Below are 12082 nucleotides of genomic sequence, written 5' to 3' on the forward strand. Positions count from 1 at the left end.
GTTTATTTCAATTACACGTCTATCTGAAAACCAATACCTGGCCTTTTTCTTCATATTTGTTTTTTCTCATAGCAAGAAATACAAAGGGACAAGAATGTCTTATTCCCTCCGTTATTAAAAATAAATAAAATTGAACTTCATTTTACTTTTCTCTTTTAGTTTTCATACCTACATTCCTTTCTATTAAAAGAGGCTTTTTCCCCTCAGGCTCTCTTCCTCTATAGCAACGGGAGAGCTGCAGAAGACTTTCTGGATGCCGCAGCCGCCCGCCCAGCAGCGCAGCCCGACATCGCTCGCTATTGTCCAGCAGCGCCGGGCACAGCTGGAGTCCGGCGTTGGAGGGGGTGCCCACTCGCACCGAACGGCTGCGCCAAGAACTGAACCACCATTTCTCAAGCTTCACGAGAGATACATGACGGGTATCATTGTCCGCAAGGTAAAACAAATGACTTCTACTGCTTTAAAGAAGTTGCAGTACTCGGGCAACATACACTGGTGTATAGGGATTTTCATTTGTTTTCTTGATTCAGCTGAACATTTCAGCTTGTTCTACTTGAATTATTAAAATGAGAGTACCTCCTGTACAGTTAGCCAAGTTTTAAAAACAAGACAAAACAAACCAGGATGGAATGCCATTCAGCTGGTGACATTATTCTGTTAAATACTCTGGCATTTTTTGTTGTTTTTAAACAAACACAGACTGCCTTTGCAGAGCCTAAGGGCCTACATGCACAGAGACCACCACAGGACTGAGGTCTGTACCCAACAGCAACGCGACTCACATCTAGGGTCAAGACTAAGGATAAATTTATTCTTCACAGAACGAGTATCAGAGTATGTAATTAATGTATAACAGCAATCGATGCGTTTCTCGCATGCCCCTTGCCAAGGAGCTCGAGGCACTGTGCCAAGTTGGGGCACTGTGCCAATAAAAGATATTTCCTAAAACATTCTATTACAGTAACATATCATTAAAACAAGCAAATTGAGAGTCTTATCCACATCAGAAGGGAAAAAAAAGCAAGAAAAATGAATAACATTCAACCCAATATATAGGATGCCAAATCTACTCATTTACTAATAGTTATTAAAAAAGAAAAGCTTAAATAAGAATCTTAGAAAAGCAAGGAGACATGGAATGAGATTGTTTTCAAGATAATGTACTTTGCACTTAGGAAATGCACAGACCGTTAAATATGAGGTAGCTATGAAGCAGGGAGTGCCCCACAAGGATGAAGTTTACAAAATGATCTTGAATATGCTCACAGGCTTGCATAAATATGGCTCTAAAAACAAGTCAGGTGCCTTTACAGATAATATATATGACAAAGCATGTAATATGTATCCATGATAGTAGAAAGCAATGAACAAACAAGCAGCTGTAATTTGAAGTATATGGAGATATAAAGGAGTTCAGCAAAGAGGAAAGAATAAGAGTTGAGCCCTATGCACCACCTGGATTCTTGGTGCTAGAGCAAAGATTAATATTATGCAAAAAATCTTGAGTCAAATCATTACTACTAACTTTCAACAAGAGAGGACACAGAGGGAGAGCGAACATTTTCTTGCTGCTGTTTCCCTTCATACAGCAAAGCTTCTGCTCTGCACAGTAAGAGGTAGCTCAGATGTAGTCAGCTACTGATATTATTGAAATATTCCCTATAGATGAAGTCTAAATGGCCTTATGTATAATATAATATTGAAACAATATTGCCAATGGACATGGTATACATATCACAGCAGACCACTTTGAGAAACAGAAACCCAAGAAGTTATCAAACCAAGTCAGGTAACTGAGCAATAGCAAAAACACTAGTGAGCTGTTTAGTCTCGTGAGATGATGAAAACAAGATCAGTACTTGCTTATATCTTAGGACCAGTAACGTGGCAAAAGAAAATCATAATTTGTTCATAATTCTATGAGGAAGATAACATACTATGGTGTGGATATTCATGTGGAATAAAAAAGATGACCCTCAGCCAGTCATACAAAAAATCATCATACTCCTGAATAAAATTCCCCGTGCCAAGAAAATATTATTCAACCCATACGCACTATTTCCAGTTGCACCGTTTCTTAATATGTTGTTTGCTGCAGCATTCGTTGCCTGTAACTTAATTGTAGCTATAAAAGTCACTGGATCTGTAATAATCTGAGCTCTGAATACAACGGATGGGTTAGCCTGCAAAGTACTCTGGAAATGAAAAGAAACCTCTTGTGATGCTTTTGTAGGAAAACTTGTAGTAACAGCTGAAGAATGAAACTACCATGTCTGAGAGATATTGATAGAACATTTGTTATTTTATTTCTCTGAACTTCTGTTTTCAATACTTCAATCCATTATGCTATGCTGTATTTTGACAGAGTTTATACATTCTTTAATCCTCAAAGCTTGTCCAACTCTGGTTTTGTTCTCCTGTGCCAAAACAACACAGCAAAGCCCAAACGCCAGCTGTACCACCTGATAGAATTAGGCCAGAATTGCCAAACTTCTTAACAGAGATATGGCTCTATGTAACCAGCCTCACACAGGAAAAATCAGGCTGTGATCTCTTACCGTTGCTGCATTTCTTGGCAGGAATCAGATTCATCATCAAAGTCTGTAGGACACTAACCACTGTCCCAGAAGCTACCCTGCCCCCACAATGAAGCTATAAAAAAAAGTCCATTTCAAGCACCTATCCGCTATCAAGCACTCTTCCAAAATCTTCCCCTCATCATACCATTCAAACTATCAACAAAACCAGCCTTTTGAAAGAAAAATGAAGTAGGAAAATACACGATCCAAGTATTTACTTGGATGAAACAAATCACCCAGAAAGCACAGATAAAGGCAGAGGAAATTAGGATGTTAGCTATTTCCCTGCAAACCCATGACAATGACTCACAGAATCAATTGTACCAAACAGACGATTGTTGAGAGAAAACACGATCATCAATGAAACAAAAAAGCAGCAACAAAGGACACAAAGAAGGAGGCTGTGAGCTCATCACAACTCCTGTTTGAAAGAACCTCATGGCTGTAAACATCATGCAACTCAGTGTAACTGTATTGTAGGTTGAAGGAGACGCTTAATTACTAACGCTTCATCAACTCTAAACTTTCGACCACTGAGGCATTCTTTCGGTGGAGGCTGCAATTTTGACAAAAATGAGAGCTTAATGCTTTCTGGAAAATGTGGTCACAAATATGAGCTGGAATCCTTAACACTCTTCTCTTCTTCCAGAAAAGCTCACTTTTGTCTGACTATTTGATTGGAAAATGTCCTTATGCAAAGCAAATTTTTGTAGGCCAATGAGAAGCAAAACCCTGAAGATATACATTATGAAATCATCACAAGGTACAAGTAACATAGAACCATAGAATTGTCCAGGTTGGAAGGGACCGTTAAGATCATCTAGTCCAACCATCAACCTAACTCTGATAAAAAAAAACCATCACTAAACCATTCCTTTAAGCTCTATGTCAACCTGTCTTTTAAATACCTCCAGGGATGGTGACTCAACCCCTTCCCTGGGCAGCCCATTCCAATGCTTAATAACCCTTTCAGTGTAAAAATTGTTCCTAATATCCAATCTGAACCTCCCCTGGTGCAACTTGAGGCCATTTCCTCTTGTCCTATCGCCTGTGACTTGGGGGAAGGAACTGACCCCCACCTCTCTACACCCTCCTTTCAGGTAGCTGTAGAGAGCGATAAGGTCTCCCCAACATCTAACCATGTAGGGACAGTCTCTTAATTAAACCTTTTTCTAGGATTAACAGGCAATTCCTATAGGCACCCACTTCTTTGCTGCCTTCCCTCAGATTTCATATTTAAGCACACCTCTTGCCCTATGAGTTCCAAGCACCTTATGGAAATCTGGGGGGAAACCGAAGCACACGTAGGTGAGACATCAGCACAGAACATCGCGGCAGAATTTCAAACTGTGGGGAGTGGAATTTAACAGAACTGAAACCAAATTTTATGAAAAGCTTCCTGAATTGTGAAGCTCCTTAAACAGATTTTAATGTTTAAAATTTCACCATTTCTACCCTGTAGCACAATATGTGAGCAATGCTTTTAAAAGCGTTTACCTCTATGGAATGTGTCACAGTGCTGATGATAAAAATTTGTCCACCACACGCAGCCCAAATGGTGTCTTCCATCACAAGCAGACTTCTGACAGGCAGAACCCCCAGTTTAACTATTTTTTGGGGTTCCGTGTTCCACGTCCCATCTTCAATAAAAAAGAAGAAGAAAGGTTATACACAACAAAATGGCAATCTTTGTTTTAAAACAGTTTTGAAAACACTGTCTCTCAATCCTACTGCTTGAATCTCTGCAGAATCATCCTTCATGTGAAAAGCAGTCAGCAAGATTTTTACTGTACATTCTGATGAGCTCAGATGACTCTCTAAGAGCACACCGATGGAATGGGCTTTCTGTTACTAGATGTGATGCTTCATTTAGGAAAGAATATTTTTTAAAAAGAAATTAAAAATTAATTTTGTGCCATATTGTCACTTTTCCTTCCCCCCCCCCCCCCCCCAACTATAATCCATAGTGTTTTCTGTGGACTGCATTTAGCAGATCCAAATTACATTATGCATGTCTACGTGGCACAATCAATTATTCAGAGACCTCCCGATAAAAACTGCATGCCGCCACTTACTGCTCTGATCATGCTCACTTGCCATCTCTTTGAAACAAGGATTAGCAGATTCTTTCTCTCCAAACTTAAGAGCTAGCAACATGGGCTTCTGGAAATAGTTGTAGCTGTGTCTTTTATACATACAATTTGACACACTAAATATGTCAATACTAATTTTAATACTTTTATATTAGTTTATTTCCATTTTAAGCACTCATTGAACATAAAATCTCAAAGATCGCATTTCTAGCCATTATGCTTAAGTAATAATATCAGCATCTATTAAAGTACCTGGTTTTACATTGAGATAAAATATGTCCAAAAGGCCCCATTTCCTGACTTTAAAGCATTCTGCCTGCAAAAGCTGCAGAAAAGTTGTCTACTTTACTGACACTGGTTTCAATTCCGTAACCGCTTACATTTTGATTGATGAGACCAAGGTAAACATATCTTTAGGCAAGGACTTAAGTATAACTTTTTTTTCTTTCTCCCCCAATAACAAGTGCATCTTTTATCATCTGCTTAGGTAAAGTGGTACGAATTTTCCTCCTTGACAATAACAGCAGCAACAACAACAATAAGAAGCCTCAGCTCTGGAGCACTTCTCATTGCTTCTGCCATCTGCATGATACAACCTTCGCTGAGTCATTCTCAGGACGCGGCTCTCTTCCGAAAGCATCTTTGTAAAACTGACATTTAGTTTCAGGCCGTCAAAACAATTTTCATTATTTTAGTTTGCAAGTGAGAAGAACGTTTCTAGTTATTAGGCTGCAAACTCTCCCAGCGATGTCAAAGTCACTCTGTGTTCTTCATGACTCATATGTACCATTAGTAATAAAGAAACTTCTGGAAAAAGTTTTCATTTGCTAGCAACCACATTACCCTCAAATTAAGTTCCTAAGTGGAGGCTGCCCGTACCCTGTGAATGTTTAACCACTGCAGGCACTTCAGTGCAAAGCCTTCAGGGAGCAGAGCTGCGCGTGTGCGTATCCCGACTTCCACTGCCTAAGTTACGCTGGCTGTGGAGTCGTAACAGCATCCAATACGTAAAACCCTCCTCTTTCCTTTTTAGGGATAAAACCAGCATAATTCTAGGATATTCTTCCTGTCTCTTCTGAAGGATCAAGACTGAGAATTTAGGCAAAGAGCAGCTATGCTGAGGAAGAAGCTATCTTTTCTTCTCTAGCTATATTTTCACACTGAACAACACATTAATGCACAGACAAAACCATTCACTGAATTCAACAGCAGCTCCTTCTAGTAAATACATTCAAGCTATACATTGATCTATATATAAAGCTGTCCTGGTTTGAGGTAAAACAGAACTAATTTTCTGTTCAGTAATTTTACCTTTTTAGCTGGGCCTCTTCTATCTAACTAAACTCTGAAATTAATGGCATATTGTTCAGAAACTGTTCACACTCACAGTGATAAGACCTGATTATACCAAGGAATGGTGAGCAGAAAGGCCCTTGCTTATACCGATTGCTATAACAACCAAGGTCAGGTAAATTTGTTATTTGCCCCATTGGAGGGTCGGAAGCGGAAAAGTGTAGACGGGTCACATCTATGGGGAGGAGTGGACAGGACAGGTGACCCAAAACTGACCAACAGGGTATTCCATCCCATCTGCATCATGCTTAGTATAAAAGCTGAGGGATCAAAGGGTCAGCTCCCTTCCTGCGATGGCCGATGGACAGGGTCCTCCGACATCAGAGGAGGACCCTGTCTGGTCATCTGCCTTTGATCCCAATCTGAGCATTCCTGACTCCAGAACTGGAATCCAGCCCCTGTCCATCACCGAGTCCAGCCTGGGACTTTCCCCTGTGCCTGCTGGTGACCTGATCATCATCCCGGAGCTTGATACAGTTTTGTATATACTGTATCTTTTTTTTCTTTTCTCATTATTATTTATTAATATTTTCATTAAAGTAGTTTAGTTTTTTCTAAACTCATAAATCTCTTTTATCTCTTCCTCCCCTCTCTTTTCCTTAGAGGGGGAGGGAGGGGCCATCTGTCGTTCTGATCGGTCAACCCAGTCAAAGCCACGACAAAAGCATAGCTGATACTTAAGTGACAGTTGAATGGGGATTTTCAGGATCTCAACTACGGACTCAGATTTAAATTTTGCTTAAATTTCATTTCAAGCATCTAAGGCGGTTTTTCTTTTTAAAAATCTGGATCTTTATGCCTTCAACTTCCCTGCAGGTCCTCAGATGGCTAACCACATTATGAACACTACCAGTGTTATGAATATTTGATTCAACAAATATGCATTTCAAAACCGTTTCCTGTTGGTGCTGTTAGAACAGCCCTTAACAATCCAGTTAGCTTTAAGAGTTCAGTGGGATTGGACATATAAAAAAGGTGAGCTAGAGACCTGATGTCCTTCATGCAAAGAAACTGCAACCCTGCTTGATATACCGGCCCAGGAAAAATCCAAAGCTCTACTCAGACACCCTAGCCATGTGATAAGGCTATTCGGTAGTGCTCTTTTATTTCTTCCTGCAAACACTGCTGTCTTCCCGATCAGACAGCATCTGAGACACATGAGGGGAAAAAAAGGGCAGGGGGAGACTCTCTAGTCTGGTAATTAGGGCAGTATTTAAACGACAGGTCAGCCGTGTTCTGGTCCCTGCCTCAATGAATGCTTAATTAATTCTACAAAGTGGAATGGCACCAGGAGGAGAAATTAAGCACTATGCATCTCTCTCCTCTTATTTTGTGGCAGCCAGGGAAATCTCTTGAGAGATGGAAGCAGGGGTACAAATCCTCTCAAGCAAGGCAAGGGATTAAAGCCCAGTAATCCAACATGCTTCTGTGAATGCTTTAACCACAGGCTGCTGCCTAAAAGCAAGATCACGGCTTCATTTTGCTGACCAAGACTTTTATCACCCATCGCCAAAATTACTTAGCAAGTCCGTCTAGTTCACAAGTTGTTTCAAGACTATCAAAATCACACTTTTAAGAAAACAGAATACTCTCTCTGCCTCTCTCCCCCAATCTCAGCAGATCCTATTCAATACCCGCCTGCACAGATTTCCTGTTTGACACTGGCTATTTCACGTTACCTGTCTGATCCAAAGTTCACTGCTTCCAAAATCTAAGTGAAAAGAAGTAGTATCTCTGTTCTACTTGTGTAAACACCTGCAGATTCAAGACGTACTTATGTAAGCAGGTCCAACAACTGGCATTATCCATGTATTTAAAATTAGGCACAGCACTTGCAAAAGATATGGAACGGCTTCATTTGATGTTATAAATCCTTGGTTAGTTACTGATTTAATAAATTGATATAATCCTCAGACAAAAGAAAAGAAGCAAGAAATAGCAGCCGAGATAAAACTTTCACCAACAAAATCTCAAGGCATACAATAGGACAAAGGCAGTGCAAGGAGCCCAGCAAACTATTTTCTGAAAAGCAGGAATTGAGCAAAAGAAAAATAAGCCATGGAGATATATATAATGCAGCTCCCGGAGACCTGGCTGAAGAATACCTGCTCCAGGAGCGCCCACAGAAGTGCCTGTCTAAAAGTTCTGTTCAATCGATGCCTTGTTTCTGCTCTCTAAATAAGCATTGGTTTAGTTTTAGGACGATTTTATGGTCATTGTTGTCTCTAAAATGCTGAAGAGCCACAGACAATAAATTCTTCTTCTACCTATGCGGTAAGTACATTGATACCAAATAAGATGCAATATGCAGTATATGTATCCTATATCCAGAGGCGAGTCTATATGTGGAAAAATCGGTTATCTGCACCCTGAGCAAATACAAGATTGAAGCCTGAAATATGTGGAAACAGGAAAGAAACAGTGGGAGAAGAGATAGGGAGTTTCCTTCTGCTTCTCTCTGTGAGAGAAGTCCATGCACGTATTAACGACATGTAAAAATTACTGTAGTTGCAAGTTGCAGTTGGCTCAGATCTTAAACTGAGCACATCAAAGCAGGTACAGACTCTTATTATAGATAGACTAGATCCCTAGTGAACAGCACATGACATCCTCTGGTGGTCTCTGTAACATTACTGTAATGAATATAGGCATCTATACTAATTGCAGATACACCTGTTTGCAGGAATGAAATGCATCTACAAAACCTGAGAACAGAGTGAAATATAAATACAAATCTAGGGGCTTTGAGAAATAAAGTGTTCTAACTTCTGATGTTTGCATATTATGTGAACATTTAAAACATGAGAACACAGGTTTTAAGCACTATTGTGTCTATGCACTAATAGATCTGCGTTATGCCACTATTTTTAGTACCCTCTGTAAGTTATATTTCTCCAACAGTTACATGCCATAGTTTATACCCCAGCGTTGAACAGTATCTTGCGATGCTTCTATCAGGCTGTTTAGCTGCATCAAAGCAAGGCACCTTATGCTCGTAAAATAAGCTCATAAGAATTTAATGTATAAGGAAATTATTCCCATCAGTGCATTTTGTTATTAGTCTTGTGATTTTTATGAATTTTAGAAAATCAGCTATCCTTCTATTCACTCAAATTTAATCAGAAAGGACAAATTTTAAAACAATGTTCTTTTTATAGGACAGAATGTTGCCTATTTTATCCTTCTGTGGTTTGTTTCCACAAAACCCAATGAAGAAAAGTAATATTATTTTATAAAATTTTATAAAAATAAGTTTATTAAATTTATAAATAATTTATTAATATTTAGGGTTTTTAATAATTGTAATCTCTTGGTGCTCTCAAGCCTTCATATGAGATAACCTAATAAAATATAATTTATCTCCTCAGAAAGTCTTTATTTAAAGTGTGTAGTAGTTTTCCCTTCCTTTAGGCTTTCAGTCGAGCTGAACTGAACATGCTTTTTTGTTGGTAGCTTCCTCTCTTGCTTAGCAGCACTATTGATGATTTCAACAGGGCTGCCAGCACAGCCCTGGGAACAGCGGTTGTTGCTTAATCTGTGCAGTGGAGCACAAACATTTTTTCCATCACATGGTACATAAACCAGCACTGTCGAGGAGTAAGATGGTAGCTACAGGACTAAAAAATTTAGCACATTTCTTATCACTGGGAAATAAGCTGAGAGACTCAGGTCTGCTCTTTTAAACAAGGTGTAACTAGGAATGTCCTGTGCGTACAGTCATATTTTCCTACATATGCAACAAATTCTTCATGCTAAATAGCTGACAGAGCTCTACCTAAAATTATAGAGAGGGATGCTGCTGGAAGTCCCAGCATGAGACACGTAAATAAGACTGATAGCAATGTCAACATACTTTTGGTAAGAAATATTAGGTGATACTGCTAACAGTGATAACGTAGTCAAGACAACAATACTTATTTCTTTTTCAGTATCACTGCTCTAGTCCTCTCCCTAACAGCTTAATGCCATTCCTTACTTTTCACAGCAATATCTCTCACCACGTCTACTTCAAGTGGTGATCACATGCCAGAACCACACTCTTCAAACACACTGGAGCAGCGCGTGGAGCCACCCAGGCTCTGAAGTTTGACATCAGTGCTTTACACCTCACATATTCCTCCTTTCCTGCATTGGTCAAAGTAGACTATTGTCTTGCCAAATTGATCAAGGTATCTTACAAATGAACTGACCTTTCCCCTTTCTCTTACGCTTTCTTTCAGTTTTGCTCCTTTTCCTTGAGATTAATTCTCTGAAAATGATCACTAATTAGTGTCATGAGGCCTCTTTGGGCAGGTAAATCATCAAAACTCTTGACCAACTTCAGAGCTGTCTATGTTTTTACCAGTGAAGTCTCTGTGAAGAATGTAAACTTCTGTTCTGTGCAGGGCCAGAATTGCCTCAGCTGTTGTTCTTGTTTCACATTCAACTGCAATCCTCAAAGCTGACCTGACCTTCTTTTTGTAAACCTCCGGGTCAGAACCTAGCAGTGTACACCTAAAGGAACAGGCTCTACAAAAATCTACTAAAAAACAAAGCTTTCATTAAAACATGCAAGAAGCTTCCTCTTATGGGTGTGTGGGCTCAGTTTTCTCTATGGCAAAAGAAGGTTCACATCTTTGGGCTTCCAGAAAAGCCCTTTAGCCACCCAGGTGAGGGCCATTCAGAGTGGCAACAGCGGCATTCCCCATCCCTTCTTCTTGTTAAAGCTAGCCACCCTTGGAAAAAAAGAGTTAAAGACTGGGTGAGAGGCAGCAGAGCAAAAGTTTATGTATTAAATAATCATTTGATAAGACAGAGATGTCTTCAGCTGAGAGCCTAGAGCCTCAGCCATTAGGATACTCTGCGCTGTGAATCTCAAGTGGCCCTTCTCTAGCTCAGCGGCACCTCGAAGTAGGATGACATTAAGAAATGCTTTTTTTCAATTTGTTAGTGGTTTGTTTGGACATTTCTCCACTCACAGGGTCACAGAATGGTTGAGGGTGGAAAGGACCGTTGGAGGTCATCTGGTCAAATCCCACTGCTCAGAGTCATCTAGTGCTGGCTACCCAGGACTTTGTCCACATGGCTTTTGAGTATCTCCAAGGAGACTCCACACAGCCTCTCTGGGCAACCTGTGCCAGTGCTCAGTCACCCCCACAGTAAAAAAGTGTTTCTTGATGTTCAGAGAGAATCTCCTGTGTTTCAGTTAGTGCCCATTGCCCCGCTCCTGTCACTGGGCACCACTGAGAAAAGCCTGGCTCTGTCCCCTTTCCACCCCACCCCCAACTTAAGGTATTCAAAGATACTGATGAGATCCCCCTTGAGCCTTTTCTTCCCTTGGCAGAATGGTCCCAGCTCTCTCAGCCTTTCCTCACAGGAGAGATGCTCCAGTCTCTTTATCATCCCCATGACCCTTCACTGGACTCTCTCCAGCATGACCACGTCCCTCTTGTACCGGGGAGCTCAGAACTGGACCCAGCACTCCAGCTGTGGCCTCACCAGTGCTGAGCAGAGGGGAAGCGTCACCAAGCATGCCAAGGGCTGTGAATTTAATTCTTGTGGTGAGCGTGCGAGGGCTGGCTGTGGTGCCGTACACGCGTGAGAGGCTACACATACCAATCGTGCTGAGAAGACAGGCATTGCAACCGAAGCAGCGAGTCTTTTTTGTGCATCTATTCTCCCATCTTAACCGAACTCTTTCTGAAACTACTAATATATTAACTCTTCTGGTCTTTGCCACAATCATTCTGAGTTTTTATTTTCTTTTTCCTGTTTCTCTCCATACTCTTTACAGGGCTTTATGGAAAGGAAATGTACATCAGTGTCAAGAAGAAAGGAAGTAGCTGGAGCTGACTACAGTATATTAGGAACAATACACCTATATTATATAAAGATTGTGATTTCCCTTTCCTAAGATGCTTTTGTGAATGGAAGTCAAACACGCGCTGACCTTTTTTGCTATTACGTCACTCAGAAAACACATCTGCTGGGCCGTCTGCAATCATCACAAAGGGGTTTTGTTACGTTTTTTACACAAAGACAATAGAATGTACTTTTTCCTTAACCTCATCTAGAAAT

The 12082-nt window shown here is 40.4% G+C and overlaps 1 protein-coding gene across 1 annotated transcript in view; it reads right to left on the reverse strand.

Annotated features, from left to right (window-relative positions):
• The window catches only part of ARHGEF10 (Rho guanine nucleotide exchange factor 10), a 102533-nt gene that overhangs the window by 15429 nt on the left and 75022 nt on the right, over positions 1–12082 (reverse strand). The window contains exon 25 of the mRNA XM_074153000.1: positions 4077–4219. Within this exon, the coding sequence (XP_074009101.1) occupies positions 4077–4219 (143 nt within the window). The remainder of the gene's footprint in view (positions 1–4076; positions 4220–12082) is intronic.

This window comes from Numenius arquata, chromosome 9 (genome assembly GCF_964106895.1).
Source record: "Numenius arquata chromosome 9, bNumArq3.hap1.1, whole genome shotgun sequence".
In the NCBI taxonomy this organism is placed as follows: domain Eukaryota; kingdom Metazoa; phylum Chordata; class Aves; order Charadriiformes; family Scolopacidae; genus Numenius; species Numenius arquata.